The following is an 18,325-nucleotide window of genomic DNA, read 5'->3' on the forward strand; positions in this document are numbered from 1 at the left end:
GTAGAATGAAAATAAGCACATGACCAAAGGGACATTAACTTAATATGTACAACAAAGTGTCCTAACCCGAACAAACTTCAATGGGACTTGTCAGAAGAGGGGAAGGTTGTAGGCAGCGTTAATGGGTGATGATGTCATGTAGTAAGGGTTGGTGGGTAAGTAGCAGTTGGTGGTAGTAGGTATTATCAGGGAAACATGGAGGTTGGCAGGACAGTGCAAGAAAGCTGCAAACTGCCAAAAAAACAAAAAAAACCCAGATGGACATTAAAAATCAAAGGCACCAAGGAAGGAGACAAGACAGGAACAGGAAGCCCCAAACAGGAAGCGGCTCATCAGTGAGTCAATAGTTTAAGTCGCGTGATCCAACTGACCAGTAGTGAACGTTCTGCCGTGCGCTTGGAGACCGAAGCTACGGGGGCCTTTTTGACATCCTCCTGATACGGGATGGTGGCGCTGTTGTGGAGGTCCGAGTTCGAGTAGTAGCGGCTGCCTCGGATGTGGTCCATTCTGACGAGGCGGCGCTCCCCTGTCGGTATGTAGCTGGCAGAAGCGGCGGACGCGACCTCCTCGGCTATGGTGGGGATCCTCTCATTGCTCAGATATCTGTACAGGAGGTCGTCACCTTCGCGGAATGGGAAGAGAGTTAGCACATGCTATGCTTCTCATTTTCATATCTGTTTCACTCATAATACCGGATTTCACATGATTCGGTTTTCTGTCTCAATTATTGTACAATATTGTGCGTAACAAACTAGTGGGTTTGTCCTGTACTGGAACATTCCGTGGAATCGAGTGCCCAAACAAAGCATGCAGCGTGTTGCTAACTCACAGTTTTTTTTCCACATTTTTTTAATTGAGTGCAACTGATAAATAACCCGGCAAGAAAGTAGTGAGTACCACAAATTTTATTAAGATGGCGAGGAACACTATTGACTTCAAGAAAGAAGTCATCGCAAGTGTGAAGATGGTGTCCCCTTCCTCTCCGCGGTCTTTGGCAAAAAAGTATTCAAAAAAAGGTAAAAATTATGTGATATGGTGATCATTTATTATGATTTTGCATTGTTTTCCGCACGTAAAACTATAATTATTCTCTACACTTAGAAAACCTGTTTACGGCCTTCTAAATACGTTTTTTAACATTATTAGAGCCCTCTAGACATGATCAAACACCCCTATAATCAGCTTTACGCTTGTATTACCCAATATAGTAGACATCATGAAAAATAAGGCATTTAAGATATAAATAAGACTCGTGCTTGTTGCTATAAATGTGTTCCCTTGGGGAGCCGTGTGGCAGGCAGACAGGAAGTGATGTCGGGGTTTCAGAGTTTAGTTTTAGCTTGCGGTGGGTTACTGCAGCAACAGTAGCCTGTGTTTTTATTCAGGATTTTTATGAAGGATTATTGTACCTGTTGCAAGATCATTCAAACCTGCAATAAAAGCCTATTGTTCCGGCGATCAAGTCTGGCATTTGCGTGTCTCACCGAATACTGCCGTAACATTACTGACACCTAGTGACCAGGGTAGTATAATAGTAATAATAGTACATATAATTCACAGCGTCTTCGAATGCGTCTTCTGAATGCCTTATGTTTGTATTTTTGTTAATTTAGCCACTTTTATGTTGAATAATGCTCAAAGCCTGTATTTCCTTTGGAAAAGTGCTTCGATTTTCATACGTTTCGATTTTTGACTGATCCTCTAGAACAAATTAAAAGCAAAAACTGAGTTACCACTGCCACACTTCCACTTAACAAAACATTTCAGTTGAGTTCAATACATTCAACACTGATCTGTCTTACATACACAGGATTTCTAGGCAGTACGGTGATAGAAGACTCGGCTGTTATGTTGCAGTTGGAATACAGTACTGAAAACAAGCTTGTTAGTACCTTTTCTGCTGTGTGTCCAGGGCTTAGCAAAGGGATCTATGATTGATACACAAGTATCCACAGGCATGGAGAGGGGCCGGGGCTTACCTAGAAGCAGGTGACGATTCATTGGTTACTTTACTGAACAACTGCATACATATCTGTTGGAGGGCTGAATGGTGAAAAGGTACAGACCACGGGATGGCTTGTGCTCCCTCATTCTGGGCTGTATCACATTGGCTTCGATTGGATAGCCGCCGCTTAGCTTGTCATAATCTGCAATGGTGCAGCGTCTCCTACTCTCCTGGTCCAGGAAGGAGTTGGGTGACTCAGAGCCTTTTGGCCTTTTACTAAAACTGGAGAAGGTGTCTGCTCTTTCCTCTCTGCAAGGACAAGCATGTACAGTATGTGATTATTTTGAACAGCATGACTGGCGCGGGGCAAAGTCGTGATGTTAAATGTTCAGTCCCTCTATCATTTAAATGAATGTGGCAACATGCTGTCATCTTCATGGAGGAGGAAGATGAGACAGTCGTTGCATCAGGACGGTGGTGGGATTTGTGTGTGCGGAGTGGGTTGGAAGAGAGCAGAACGAGCAGAGGGAGGTGAACGTCAGGACAACAGGAAGTTATTTAGAAAGGAGGACACTAGTAAACATTTTGCAACTATTTAATACCTCAACTTGTTGAATAAAACGTTCATTCATTAATTCATTAGGGCGAAAGATGGGTTAATCGCCAATCATTCACAGGGCTGACACATAGAGACAGACCTAGTGTCTTCAGTTGATCTAACATACATACAAAACACAAAAGTGCCAAAAAATGGTACCACTGAGTACCAGTATAGGTTCAAATGTGAAAGGTACCAATCACTAGCCACAGGATGTATAAAAAACCCGCATAAGCACCATAATTACCACAAAGAGATTTAGCAGAAGAAATATGAAGTCTCACCTTGGAGTGTATGGCATATGAGGGGGAGGTGGGATATAAAAATCCAAGATTGCTGGTTTCTCTTTTTTGGTTGATCCATTTGCTGAGCTACAGGGGGACTGAGCTCGAATTAAGGAGGAATTGTTCTGTAAAACACAACACAATTAGTCACGCCACACATCCACATTTGTTTGCGTTACACACAAATGGAAGGGATGTGTGTACTTTAACTGTACTCATTACCTATGGCGCCTCTGACCTTCTCTTCAGACCCAAGTGATATGTTTGATAATACAGTACAGCAGATACTGATAATTACTGTATTTTCTGGATTATAAATCGCTCTGAAGTATACCTAAATCGCACCAGCCAAAAATGCACAATGAAGAAGAAAAAAACATATATAAGTCCCACTGGACTATAAGTCACATTTTTCGGGGACATTTTATTTGACCAAGAACAGACATTTCATCTTGAAATGCAAGTTATGGTTTAGTATAGGCGAGCTACAGTAATAACAATCAAATGGAGAACAACAAGCTAAATAGGCTTATCTTAATGTAACAGTGAATAGATGGTACAGTATGTTAATGTAACATATTAACAGTTATTCAGATAACTATAGCCTAAACAACATGACATAACTATTTTCTTTTTGGGGGCATTTGTGTTCCGTCTTTCTCAGTTGTCTTCATAAGTTGATGTTTACATTGTAAATGTTCAGTGGTACAGGAGTGATAGGAGTAGCAGATAGTGCCACATGAGCCTAGAGCACCCTCTCGGGGCTGTCAGTGTGAAAAAAACATGTATAATGTAAGTCGCTCTGGAGTATAAGGTGCAGGACCAGCCAAACCATGAAAAAAAAGTCTGACTTATAGTCCGGAAAACACGGTAATAACAGGCTGATTGAGGCTGTCTGAAATCATACTTACTTTTATCTCTGTGTGGCTGCCTTGAGTACAGATTATACAGGAGAACAAAGCCTTCATTCACTCCTGAAACAGGATGTGTCTCTGTTTTTCCTGCCATATTACTACAGATATACTGAGATGGCTAACACAGATATCCCACACTACTTGCTAAAACAAGATGCTGGGGGCATGTTGACATTGGTCACCTTTGTGAGACTTATCTCATCACCTCTCACTTATCTCATATCATTCCATCTTGTCTTCCCTGACTTTAAAACACAGTCTGCACAATCTGACAAAGCCAGAGCTCTTATTTCGTTAGCCCACTTTCACAGCAGCTTAAGGGCGTACAGTGGATACCCACGCATTTGTGAATCAGTATTCACTGCAAGTTCACTGAAGTTAGGAAAAATGAATTGGGTTTAATGGCTGCTAGTGGAGGATAATAAATCGCAACTATGTTAAACATGTAACTTCAGCAACTTTTTAGAAAACAAGACGGGAGTGATGCCGTGATGCTAAAGCTACGTGTCTACTTAGGCGTGACATGTTCTGCTGTCATTTTTGTGTTGGCACCATGATTGTAATTAATGTCCTGTCTCGTGACTCCCATGTTTCATCACACATTTCACTGTGACACGCTCACTGTGAGGTCAGTGCTGGCTATTGCTTGCCTAATTAAAGAGCTGCTTCCTTTAACCAGGCTAAAGGGCCTCTCACCATCACTCATGGGCTGTGAGTTTGAGACCTGTGCTTTAAGAACTGGTGAGGAGAGATGACACTAATTAAATGATTGCCTGCTCACATTACAGTCATTGCTATGTTTTGCGCTTGCACCCCATGCATTGTATTGATGTCTGCTTAAGGAGACAGAAATTCCTATCGTCACTTAACATTCGCTATTTAATCCCTCTACAGTATTCGTCCATCAGTTGGCTTGGCAACATCCTGGCCATTTGTTTCTAATCAACCCGATACAATCTGACCAGACTCCTACACTACAGACTAGCTGCCTTATCTGCCAGATTTAAATATGGGACATTTCTTCCTAATGCCATTTAGGAGGGAAAACTGCAGCATTGAACTCTTCAGAGGGGCACATGTCCGGGCACGCCTGTTTTGGACTTGTGGCTCTAAAAAGGTTATAATTGATAGAAAATGACTAGTCACGTGTAGGAGGGAGTGCATGTTTACGTACCTGAGGTACAGGAGGCTTCCAGCGCATGTTTTTGAGTGGGGCGGGGGTAAAACCTGTTGTTCCTGTGGGTCGCTTCTTCAGGAGGAGGAACACGCCTTTGGGATCCTCCCTCAGTTTGACGACCAGGTTTTTGAGCTGCCAGCCCACCTGGTTTACGGGATGTGAACATGCGCAAACACTCAGTTAAGAAATTGTACAGAACTATTGTTATCTTAATACATACAACTCCATCGAATAACATCCTCACCACTGTCTGCTGATTAACCTGGATCACTTCATCACCAGCGTGGATCTTCCTGGTCAGGTCTGCAGGGGACTGAAGAACATACACATGATGGGTCAATCTGTAGCTCGGTTTTTGCTTGCTACTCAGAACCATACCTGTCCACCTTTGCTTGTGAAAATAAGAGGAAATTTCTAAAAAAAAAAAAAAAAAAAAAAAAGGGAAACTAAGGGAAATTGTGCTCTTTTCAATTTTTTCCATGAAAGTTTAAATGGGAAAAATACAGGGGTTCCCCGGGTAAAATGGGTATGTCCCATTCTTCAGCCTTCACTGTGAGCAAAGCTTTGCTGAATGTACCATTATTCATATTGTAATACGGCACTCAAACTGTTACAAGCTTTAATTTAATTTGAATTGTGCTATGTAATGTGCTCCAGTGTAACCTGTGTGTTTAAACACAAACAAATCCTGGCAAACACATTAAAACAAAACTGTTGATGAGTCACAATTAAGACCGGAGGCATAAAGATCCATCCATGACAATGATACTGGTGCATTAGTCACAGGCTACGTGTCTCATTGTGGACAAAAGGTAGGGCCTGTTGTGGAGGCTTTGTGGATAAGCAGAAACCAATAAGCATGAGCTGTGAGAAACTTCATCAGTGGAGGAAAAGTCATGTGCCCTTGCTGCTGGAGGAGGAGATGTGAAATGGAGTTGAAGAGGAGGGTGAGAAAGTGTTTTTGCCAAGAGCTTGGTGAGTTGGTGTGTTATACCTACATGTTCTGTTGTTCCAGTGATGACATGTAATCCATCATAAGTCGACTTGATATACATTCCCTGTGATGAAACACAAAGTAGTTACGTTGTACTCTGTATACATACAATATAAGAGAGACATGTACGACATACATGATTGTCGTGTTGTGAAAAGCATTGCTAAGTCTACAATATAAGCAGGCACGGAATATATGGTTGCAATCAAAAACCTTCCTTACCAGACCTTCACCCGGTTTGATATTGTTCAGCTGGACTTCCTCCAAGCAGGCAGACTGGCTCATAAGCGGATCAGAGGTGGTTCTCACAGTCTGATCACAGATGCTGTTCAAAATCTTAGACTAGCAAAAACAAAAAAAAAATAATTACATCGATGGATTGACATGAAAAACAAGTTTCCGTCAAGAGTAAGCTACTGTATGTGCTCTAATGGTCCAGAAAGGGACTTTTTATTTTTGTATTGTGTGGGTGCAATTCAGATGAATCAATGAGTTAATAAGCTTAACTTAGAAATTGCTTTAAGTTGTTGCAGCTCATTTTATTTATCTGTTTTGATAATCAGGTGATTGTATGCAGAATCCTTGTGCCAGCAACTCATACAGTGGTTTGTAGATAAATATTATGACCCTTTATGAGGTATTATGAGGGCGCCAAAAAAAAAAACTCTGTGAAAATGATTGGGAACCACTGACTTAGAACACTTAGAACACTGAAACAAAGCCTGTCATTTTTTCACCATTACATATGCACGCCTATGAATATTCTCATTCATCCAGGTCACTGTATTCTCAAGGCACTGAATCGATCGCAACTGGACTGTTCAGGTTGTCTTGGAAGATGTTCCGCCTTTCATCAGAGTAGGCTTCATCACTTCATGCTCAACGACTAAGTGGACAAACCCTAGTTAGACTAAATAGGACAGCTCTAGTCTGAGAAATTGGTGCAAGATCCACACTATTTATCCTCTGAAGGAGGAGGTATGTCCCGACAGGAATGGTTTCGCTCTTTTGTGGTGTCAAATCACGGTGGTCGTTTGGCTGGTATCACCTTCGTTAGCATAGAAAGATGGTGCCGCAGACCTCCACCTCTGTTCAGAGATGGTTTCTCAACCTTAACATAGATGGCTTCCCTCACACCTTCTTCTTCAAACCATCTGTCTTCTCTGTCCAGAATGTGTACATTCTGTCCTCAAAAGCGTGCTGTTTCTCTTTCAGGTGCAGGTAGACAATTGAGTCTTGACCTGAAGCGTTAGCCAGTCCTATCCAGTCTGACTAGTGTTTGTCCCACCTAGTCATTGAAACCTGCTGGGATGAGAGGCGAAATGTCTAAGACAACATGAACAGCCCACTTGCGATTGACTCAATGCCCTGAGAATTAATTATGCACATACTTTACACAACTTTGGTCTCTTTTTTAAGTCAAAAATTCCCACTTTATGAGAATTTAGCATTGCTGAATCAAATCGGATACTTGTAAGGTGGAAAACACAGCAGATAACAAAATAACTGTCGGGCTTATCCTTGATATCATATCGCCAATGTATTGTCATTTTTAGAGTGTTTACTAAGGCTTACCAAACAATATTTAAGAATCACCTGTATTTAAGACACGCGGGCTGTGAGAGACAGAGAACTAAAAAGAAGACCTGAGTTAGCCTCTGGAGCCTGAAGAGTGTCAACAACAGGAAGCATTGACTTCTAGTCAGAGCGCAAAAGAGGCACCCTCTCCAATGGCAATGCCATCCATACCGTAAGAACCCTGACCTTGCTGCTTCGATCATGTCATACAATCTCTAAGCAAAAAGATAGCTGCTGTTTAAACACACCGCCTATATTGGAACCTACGGCTCTCTAACAATGGAAAGCACGGGACTGAGAGAGAGGCGATAAGAGTATACTTACAACTTCTAGAATTTTTTCTTCCATCTCGTAAACACAGCAGTCCTGTTACACATAAGAAAAGACAGAAGAAGAAGTTGATGAATAACAAAATCAGCTTTCCAGGTATTGAACGGAGAGAAATGGAGAACTGACACAAATAAACAGCCTGCGTATCTAAATGACCCCCCTGAACTGTAATTACACAAATCCCTGAGTGGTTGAAGTACCTATTACTGGAGACTAAATGCCACTCTGACGCATGTAGGAACAATGCGCGACTGATAAGGGGGCAATGCGGTGAAACATGTAATAATGCTCAGAGAATCATCTAAACAGTGGTCTATGTTGAACATTTGAAGGCATTGTGGCTCACCAAACTAGCAGGCAGGGGTCTGCTAAGTCAAAATAGCCCCAGTAGCTGTAACGGTGGTTATTTTCAAGATCGGTTCTGCTAAAATCAGCTGGGAGACTCTTGGAGGTAAGAGTGGTCAAACAGACTGCAGCTGGACTGCACACAGCTGAAGCAATAGCCTCCCTCCCCAACTGTGGCGACCGTGGCGTGTAAAGGACAGAGGCTCACAGTGAATGTGGGAGGCCCCCCACTTTGTTTTCAAAAGCGGTTCTAAGAACGGGGCAACCACAAAGGAGGACATCCATCAAAACACAGGTGAAATGCTTCTGTCGAAGCTTCAATACATTAAGGTGACACAAGCCTAAATCCATGCAAGAGAAAACGGAATATACGAATAGTATAGTATAGGACAGTTTACTATAGTATAGTATGCATGCATGTATAGGCATGTGTCCTATACAAAGTCAGCTATGTTGCTTCTTGTAAATCCATTGCACAGACTGACAACGGGGGCTGAGCAATGTTTTTCCAAATGTCTAAACTCCACCGTGCCGAAGGAAGTGCAATCAAATGCACTTGCATAGACGTGTCTGACAATAGAATGAGTCCTGTGTTCCATAAAAACAGTGGATAGTATTCCTGCACGCATGTTTCAGTGTCTGTTTAAATGATTTAACTTAGTAAGTAGTGTACAAGTAACTTTGCCACATTTGCATCACTAAATGAAAAACCAGTGTAAACACTAAGTGGGGGAAAACGCTGTGATGATAGGTTGCATCAGACACACACGGCTTCAAAATCACTTTTTCTTAAAATATTCTCTCCAAAGCTGGCCAAGATCAAAATGTGGTTTCAGAAAGAATTTCTGCAAAGTGCAAATTTCTGAAACTTTTGACGACGCCACACAGGAAGTGCTAAAATACATTTCATTGTTTACAATCCTTGAATGTGTGCAGCTCAGTCGTAAGCTTCGTTTCTCCTGAAGACACAAACTGGATCGTAACTAATTAGGGGTGTCCTGATCCGATATTGATATCAGTCTGATATCAGAAAAAATAAATAAATAATAGAAATAAAAAATAAAAACCGTATTGGATTATATCGACCAGCATCTAAAAGCTCTGGTATCAGCACTCTGATACACACAGTCCAGACTGCGCTTCAGCACTTGTATCTGGCAGCGCCTGGATGGAGCCTATAACAACAGCGTGTGCTAACGTTAAAGTTACGTCACAACCGAGTGCAAAACCCGCCATGCGCAAGTCCCCCACAGTGGCACAGAACCTGGGAGATTCAACAAAAAAAAGTGTGAAGATCCTCGCAAAACAAACCTGCAGCCCTTCCAAACAACCAATGCCGTCTAAAACAACGACAAAGCGTTTGAAAGTGAGTTTTTCCTCCCTACTGTTGATGCCTATTGTTCTCTGTTTGAGTAATATCACTTGATCAAGCTTTTTCTAACATTCCACACTACAAAAGAAGTAAGATATGTATGTGCTGGTATCGGATCAGATTGATATCGGAATCAGAGAATACTCAAGGCTGCTATATCGCTATCGTGTCAGAAGTGAAAAAGTTGTATCAGAACACCCCTATAACTAATTGTCACTAAATGCAAAATGACATTTCCCTGTGTGTAGTGATCCCTCACGGCTTTGGACTTGACCGCTCAGCCGGAGTGGATCAGATGACTATGCGGGTCCAGCCATTTGGGCCTTTGATCTGCCACCAGAGCAGATTTGTACGGTCAAGCAATGATGCGATACGGAGTGGTGTGACAGTGTGGGAACACATACTGTTGACTTGACACCAGCTCAGAATGAAAGTCATGACTGCAACACATCATGTCTCAGATTTGACTTGAATAATAGAAAGGCAATTAAAATAGATTCTCCTAAATAAATCTGCAGATAAGACTTGGCAACTCAATAAACATCTGACAGACCAGAACCCCCATTCATATGGGTCAGCCAAGATGGGCGATGTGTTCACATTTTTATGACTGAGTCCTATTGTGTGTGTGTAAACACAAGCTTCATTCAGGCAGAATGCGTAAATTGCATGATCTGAAAAGTCTTAACTCTTGGCTGAAGTTCATCCACTTGCTGTGCAAACCTAATGCCACCCTCCATCATCATCAAACTGAATCACTGACATTTTCTTCACGTGCAACCTGTGATTAAGCAGTGGCTCATCAATCACGGAATATCCCAAATGTGTTCAAATACGGGTAAGGAGGCTGCAAATGGAAGAAAATGTCTGCATTTATATCTGCTTCTATAGGTGTAATGACAAAAACCGAGTTACGAGACACTCAGTACTCCACTCTTTCAGCATCTACCAAGAGTGTATTCTACACTATAATCTCTGATTCACAAGGCAGTGTGGGAATTTTACACCCCCACTTCTTGTATAGATGACCATGACGAGGCAACCACAGTAAATCACCAGAGGTGCAGAAATCCCCGACACCGGCGAGGAAATGTACACTCTGGGAAAGGAATTCCACTTGAATAATAGCAATAAGCCTCAGTAACCACTTAAGACAAAAGCTTTCGTTGTGAAAACTGCACATTAAACCAGATTCCAGAAGTACGCATTACGTCTGGGGAGCAAAGAAGCAGAACTACAGCTGGTTGGGTAAAACTGGCAGAAATAGACCTCCAATATAATGATGCAATACAAGAGCGATTCTTTGAGGAATGATGAAATATATAGAATTCCTGCTGATAATCCACTTTAACATTGGCAGGCATAGAGACCACTTCCCTATACCTGCACCCCTTAAACCCACCAACACCTAAAAGAAGAAGCAAAAACTGCCAAATGGCGACTCAGGGCAACCTGTGAAGTATTGGCAGTTTCTTTTTTTTTTAATCAGAAAACTTGAAAGTTTACCTTTAACTGTCCTGACTCTAAGGGAGGGGGTGTCCCAATTAGCTAGCAGGAGGAGGAAAGATCCCAAAAAAAACAGCGTTTGCAATTATTGGTTCAGACTGGCTTTAGGCTTCCGTCATGGCTGCCAGACCACATTTCCCATAACGCTCCTCTCCTTCACTTGATCCTACATGTCTGTGCCCCTGGGCTGGTATGTGCTCCATGGGAAAAAAAAACAACCTATTGTGTGTACGTATGTCTGTTTCCCTGCTGCACTAACTAGTGCACAAACCTGTTGAACTGTGGTGGTGAGCTCCAGGCACAGCTGAATGATCTTGTTCTTGGTGGCTGTGAAGTCACTGATCCCTGTGAGCGGCGTCCTGCCCGCAGAAACAAGTTAAAAAAAGAACATTATAAAGTAGCCATTAACTGTAAAAACTCCACATTTAAAAAAAAAGTACAATGGCAAAGTATGGTATTAATCAGCAAATATTTGAAAAGTATAAATTTCATGACAAACATACATTTGTGATATACTTTGCAGGAATCAAAGAGCTTAAGATAGATTTCATCCACCAGCGAAACCAATTTTGACCGCTACAAATAGATTTGGTGCTACCTGTTTTACCTGTTCTACCTCGTCGCTCCTGAACGCATCCAAACGACAAAAGGAAGCAACACAGGAAAGTTAGTTTTAAAGTTAAATCTAAATATATTTGTTTTGCTTGTCATGTTTTTTACCCACTTTTTGCAAATGCCAATTTAATCTGCTCTTCATATCAAAAAATGCCATCAATGTCAAACAACCTGCTTGTGCAATATGTCTAATATATTATTACCCTAAATTATGGCAGTGGCCTTTTCGTTTACCTAAACCGCAAAGAGGGCGGGTCATTAATTGGAAGCTGGCGATAATTGGAGAGAGGCTCTAATTCCAAAAATTCTTGAAAAAGTCATATATACAACAATGTATTTTTTTTAAAATAGATAATAAAAAGTGGAAAGGAAAACTGAGCTCTCTTGACCACATGGCCATTTATTAACAAGTATATTGCACAACAAGTCGGCAACAGAACTAATGTTCTCTGACTTTGCAAGCCACAACCTATGTAACACACGCACACACACACACACACGTGCATAACTTACATTTGTTGACAGAAAATAATAGCGATTTGACAAAGGTTAGCTGCTAATGTTAGCTTTTATTGAATGTATAGCCTATCACCTAGATTCCCAAAGTGAGGTACGCCAATTGTAACGGGGTACGTGAATAAAAAATAAAAACAATTAGCACCAACCACTTGCAATTACGAGGGACATCACCTTTAATGGAAAAACTGCTTTAAAAAAAGGGGTTGGGGGTGTGCAGTTCCCTGACTTACGGCACCAGTTCTCTCATCAGAAACAGAGTAAAAGTTCTGTACTGTTACCTGTCAAGCCAAGCCAGGAGGCTCTTGGCAGCACCAATCAGCTCAACCACACATGTGAGAAAGTCATTGGGTGGCTTGCGTGAGGCACTGCCATCATACACCGGGCTCTTCCTGCGGTCAGACGTGGCCATGTGGAGACTGTTGGTGGCAGCTCTCATCCTCACAACCAGGTTCTTTAAGTTGTCCGTCTCCACCCCATAATTCTGGAAAAAGTGAATGAATACACAATTAAACTATGACATAAACAACCGGAACAGTACAGAATAAATGAATACATGTCTACAGAAAAGCTTTAATAGTTTATTTGACTGATTTAAAGAACTTCTGCCCTCTAGTCTCCTGGGTTTTGCTTGTCATAACAGAGTGAGTAGCTAGGGTGTTCACGTGTCATCATCTGATTCCTATCATAGGGAGCAAAGTTTGCATTCTTGTGCTTGGAGTTGTTTCCTGCCATTGAATTCCTCTAATTTATTGCTGCTTTCCATGAACAAAGTAGCCAAGGTCTACAGTATCTTCGTGGGCCACTTGGTACTGTGGCCTGATAAGAAAAAAAACAAAAAAACACTTCAAAAATTCATCTTTGCAGTATTTGAAATAAAAGAATGGGTTTGTCGTATAGAATTGGTTAAAAGTCTCACTGCTGCCCAAGTAAATATCCTCTTCCAGGGTGTTGCAACACTGCCAGCAATGCTGCTGCAAGGGAGACGTGCCAGAAGCTGAACATGCTCACAAAGAAAAGTGAGGCATGTGTTTAACCAATAATGGAGATCTGTGAGCGGTTAGTGTGTCAACTTTGCTTTTATTCCACAGTCTTCGCCTAAAAACACCCAAATCATTTCACCAATTTCAGTGCTCAAGGAATCACTGGAAGCGCTACAAGCACTTATGGTACAGAACATCTGATGGATCTGAGTTGCAGAACTTGCTTGCTCAAAGTATAAAAATATACTGCATATATTTTGTGAAGATTAAGTCTAATGAAGCTGCATCCCCCCCTTGGGTTGCTTTTGAAACAGTTTAACAAACAATGAAAAAAGTAACAGAGAAATAGCTAATCATAATTAATCGCAGCCCTAAATTGCAACCAAAAGCAAACAAACAGATCAGGGAAAGGGATACAAACAAGTAGTATCTAAGATGCTTAAGAGCCTGTTTCCTGGTTAAGGGAAGGAATGCTATCACAACACACAGCACTTCCTGTCTGAGCCACAGGCTTTAGCCAGACTTGATTGTCAACACACCGTGTTTGTACATACAGTACATAAGCTACATTGCATCTGAAGTCCTATCCCACATTTATTAGATACTGTAGCTGTACTTTGGTGGTAGTAAAATGCATCAACAGGGCAGCTGGGGCTATCATTTTGTCAGATGTGTATTCATGTTCTAATGTAAGAGTGTGTGACTACCACAGGACGTTGTTTATGCATCACTGGGATGATGTACCTTGCAAAAAAAGTATCAGGTTTCGTCACAGACTCTGCTAAAGACATCACGGGCTAGAGAAGTGCAGTAAAATTCAACAGAAAGTTCATTGTTTGTCCCTTGACAGCAGTGTGCTCCTGATAGCTTGTGGGGAAGAGCACCTCTGTTTCCTGTGGGGCAGCACGTTAGCCCATCAGTCATCTTGATTGAGGTTGGCCCACAGTCGATGTCCTTTTTAATGGGTAAAATTAAACAGCTTAAAATGTGAAATGAGACATGAGCAAAATATACTAGCAATCAGGGCCATAAAATGTCAAATACAGAAAGGAAGGGAATAAACAGTAGAAGAGAAGTGTCTTGGTGTCTGCTAGTCTGCTTAGTAGCAATGACCTTGCCTCAGTTTGAGCTAAGGGCCTCCTTTCCTCCCATGAGGTCTGCCCTAACCACTCATGTAAAACTAAATTGTTACACTGCTTGAATATGAGGGGAGAGTTTTCACTAAGGGCCAGTCCTAATTCTACCCCTTTACCGCTTACTTTAGCCCTTAGTCCTAACATGGCTCATCTTTCAAGGCAGTGCAGGAGAGTATAGATCAGGGGTTTGGCACAGGTGGGGTAACCCCCACTCCCTGAAAAACAATATTCTGTAGAATAACACGTGTAATTGTTGCATGTTCTACTCACCCTAACCTATTTTACGAGTGTCGCATATTGAAAAAAATCAAGGGATGCAGGGGCAACTTTGATATTTGACATTTTGTAAACCGACCGATGTAGCTATGCCGATAAGCTTGTTTTTTTTTTTGTTTTTTTTTTTAAACAGCCTCTATCTGAAGCTTTGTGTTATTGGTGACAAAGGATATTATTACAAACATTTTCTCCTTACATTAGTGGGTAAACACTTTTGCTCATTTTGCATTAAAAACATTTTTTTTTTTTTTTTTTTTTTTACAAATATTTCAACTATATTCTTAATAATGAATAATGATATTATGACAATATTATGACTTTGAGCTAAAAATATTTTTACTTTATTTTCATAATATTCTAGCAATTTTCTCGACCCTACTTCAAGCAGGCACAGGCATCTTATTATGAAATACATTCATATTCTCAGTCAGGATGATTCCAACTATATAGGGCTGGGTGATATATTGATATTTCTTTTAAGCACGATATCAAAAACAAACATATCATTCATAACGATATAGACGGAAAAGCTACACCCGGCTACAGGCTTCCTCTCCCACTAGCACCGGCCTTTGGAAGCAGAGGCTAACATCAAACCCCGGAACAGCTACCCCTCGCCAAAAGTGCCATCTACAGATGGCGCCGGACCTCGGAGTGACTGTGCCTCACACCTGGCCAAGCAGCGGCTAACACCGGGCTTCGGAGCAACTACACATTGTCTGTGAGCACTATGCTGCGGCAAACCCCGGGCCGAGGGGTGGCTACATTTAGGCCACATTTAGCTGACCAACAACAGTCGAGATGTCACCAAAAGGTAAGAAAACTACAAACCCAGTTCATGTTAGTGATGGTGCGTCATCGTTTCCTGTGGAAAATGGAGACAATGAGCTAATTGGACCGTTAGTGCCGTAAAAGACATGATGTTCTTTTGCGGTTTTGGTATTAAACTTACTTTGTTGGAAAAAAAAATGGGGATACTATATATATATATATATATATATATATATATATATATATATATATATTGTATATCGATATCCAACAAATCCATTCGGATACGAGTTTTGGTGCATATCGCCAGCCCGACTACAATATAAAATAAACATGGCATCTATTAGTCCTGATGCCCTTGTTTGAATTAAAACTACAAATGTCAGACTTGAAAGTGAGCATCTACAGTATATTCATCATTTGGTGTGGCACCCTTGGGGATCCTAATGAGAAGGTAGTGGGTTTTAAACTCCACATGAAACATGCCAGAATTCCATGTGAGCCAAGAAGAAACGTGTGCCGAGGTGGTGGAGCACTGACCCATGTCTCATGTGCAAACAAACTCATTTAATCCAATTGAATTTGGATTTGAAATTGACTTGAAAACAAGATAACACCTCGTACAGACGAGAAAGGGGGTACAAACAGCCAAACCGATTCCATTTTAATGTAAATAACTTTAAAGAGAAATGCTGACGCAGATGAAAACACAGGGACCACAATGTGAGACTTTTATAGGACAGGAAGTGATAAAACTCCAAATCAATTCCATCTGGTGGAAAAGCTGGTTCCCTCGCAGTTGGACAGTTTGCAGCAGCGCTTTGATGCTCACGAGCACCGCAAGTGCTCATGAATTACACACAAGAACTGAAGACGTATATTAAGCGTGTGTGAGGAGAAAGCAAAGGGTGTGCAGGAAGGTTCTTGCATGTTAAGCAACAGGCGTGAGTATTATTTTAGTTTCATCAGTTCTGTCCTGTTTTTTCACATTCCCATACCACCTCAAGAGGCGGTAAATGAGGTCACACATAAACAAATGTATCCTATATGTCATTTTTGAAAAAAAAAAAAGAGACAAACTCCAAACATGTAACATTTAAGGACGGAACAAAGCATTTTTGTTGTTGTTTTTTTAAATGCCGAACTGCACATTTGCGATTCAGCATTCACGGCCCCCGCAAATTTGCTGATATGAAGGTATCAATTAATCGCGGTTTATTGCCATTTGCTGTTGGTACTGGAACGTAAAACCTCGCAAAAAGCAGGGATCTACTGTAGTATAGTATATAAATGTTATATACTGTCATAAAAGTATGATTAATGATCATCATTAAACTAGATTCAACATTTTAAACGGAGGGCTGGTTTCCGGGACTTGGTGTGGAGCAGCAGATAAAAAGTTCAAGTCACATGCGCGTAACAGTGCAGTAATTCAGTCCAAACTGAAAGACCAATACTGAGCTTGTATTGAGGGATTGATGCAAACTCACTTTGTTTGAAATAAAATGTACATGTAATGGTCTTAAATCATAAAGACCAAATTGTGAACTTGTTGCTCAATGACACCCATCATTAACCCATAATCATCCACACCCTCCCCCTCCCTGAGTGACACTGCTGTTGGGGAGCTTCCATGCCCTGCTGAGCTGGGAAATGATGAGCCTTTCTGCATCGCTGCCTCCTTTAGAAACCGCAGCTTGAGTTTAAGTGGATACAGAGGGGGCAGCCAAGATGACCAAGAGGCTCAGGTTTTTGCTACTCAAAAGCTATCCGTTCTTGTAACTAACCTAACTGGTATTTATAACATTCTTCCTTATTAGCCATACCAACCAGAGCACAGAGCAGATCGACAGCCTCCAACACCAGTTCCTGGTGTCCAATTCTGGCCACACCAAGCTCTTCCAGGTCCTGATGCGTGATCTTCAGTAACTGTTCTCCACTGATCTTCTCCCGCTCAAAGTTGCTCACGTACTGCTGTAGGCTGTCATCCAAACCTGCACGTATAAAAAAAAAAAGGATGAGCAGGAATGATTAGTATTAGTAGTCAGTTCAACTTGCATGTGTAATAATACTGGTGTGCACGGGTGAGTGGTTTGTGTGTGTGTGTGTGTGTGTGTGTGTATGTGTATGTGTGTGTAAAAACAACGCAGAAGGGGAACAGGTGGGACAGATAACTTTGCAAGATAAACACACTATAAAGAGAGCAACAGTTGATTCAGCCAAGTCTGTTAGCCTGGTTAAACAATAGGTGGCTATATTTGTGCAAGTGTGTATGTGTGCGTGTATTAGTGTGTGTGCCAACTGCCTGTTGCGGAGTTCTAATGACACATTCATTGGACCAACCCCGGTGTTCGAGGCAGAAGGCGATCAATCCTAAAAATGTTTTTAATTCAGTACAGTAACATGAATTGAATGAATACTCCCACATGCAATTTGGCGCTCAGTGATCTTCTGTCTGTCTGTGTTTGTAGACGTAAACGCCATCGTTCTTCCAATCAAAGGGTGTACAGAGAAGGGGCAGCTGCAGATGCATGGCTCTGTGCCCTGCTTCTCTAAAAGGCCCGTCAGCTGTGAGACACACTCAGTCAAACTCAAACCAACTCCGCCACACACACACGCAAACGCACGGACACGCTCACACACACAAATGATATTCCTCAGGACAAGGCTGGATTTGGCAGCGCTAACTCTCCTTGAAATTCAAGTCATGAGGAACTTGACTTTTTTTCTAGGACCATAAAACCTAGCAGCAGAGAAGTGGGAGCTTAGAAAATGTCGAGAATGAAGTTATGAGACACAACCCACTGGGTGTGCCCTCGAGTCATTTTTATAAAAATATAAAGTCATATCGACACGCTTCCTTCCTAACGCAGCGTGCGTGCGTGCGTGCATGCAGGACATCACCGTAGTCAACAACAGCAGTGTTAAATGTTGAAAGGTGATTGGTTTTCAAATAATACGCCAGATAATTCTTCAATCATCTTT

At 41.6% G+C, this 18,325-nt stretch overlaps 1 protein-coding gene across 2 annotated transcripts in view; it reads right to left on the reverse strand.

Annotated features, from left to right (window-relative positions):
- Nucleotides 1–18,325, reverse strand: part of LOC129192497 (connector enhancer of kinase suppressor of ras 3-like) — a 60,211-nt gene that overhangs the window by 24,430 nt on the left and 17,456 nt on the right. For both annotated transcript variants that reach the window (XM_054796605.1, XM_054796604.1), the window contains 12 exons: nucleotides 17,171–17,334; nucleotides 12,456–12,658; nucleotides 11,315–11,402; nucleotides 7,815–7,856; nucleotides 6,135–6,254; nucleotides 5,917–5,976; nucleotides 5,163–5,231; nucleotides 4,916–5,062; nucleotides 2,828–2,952; nucleotides 2,067–2,254; nucleotides 1,893–1,979; nucleotides 372–622 (listed from right to left, as the gene is read on the reverse strand). In XM_054796605.1, the coding sequence (XP_054652580.1) occupies nucleotides 372–622; nucleotides 1,893–1,979; nucleotides 2,067–2,254; nucleotides 2,828–2,952; nucleotides 4,916–5,062; nucleotides 5,163–5,231; nucleotides 5,917–5,976; nucleotides 6,135–6,254; nucleotides 7,815–7,856; nucleotides 11,315–11,402; nucleotides 12,456–12,658; nucleotides 17,171–17,334 (1,544 nt within the window). The remainder of the gene's footprint in view (nucleotides 1–371; nucleotides 623–1,892; nucleotides 1,980–2,066; nucleotides 2,255–2,827; nucleotides 2,953–4,915; nucleotides 5,063–5,162; nucleotides 5,232–5,916; nucleotides 5,977–6,134; nucleotides 6,255–7,814; nucleotides 7,857–11,314; nucleotides 11,403–12,455; nucleotides 12,659–17,170; nucleotides 17,335–18,325) is intronic.

This window comes from Dunckerocampus dactyliophorus, chromosome 13, assembly GCF_027744805.1.
Source record: "Dunckerocampus dactyliophorus isolate RoL2022-P2 chromosome 13, RoL_Ddac_1.1, whole genome shotgun sequence".
NCBI lineage: Eukaryota > Metazoa > Chordata > Actinopteri > Syngnathiformes > Syngnathidae > Dunckerocampus > Dunckerocampus dactyliophorus.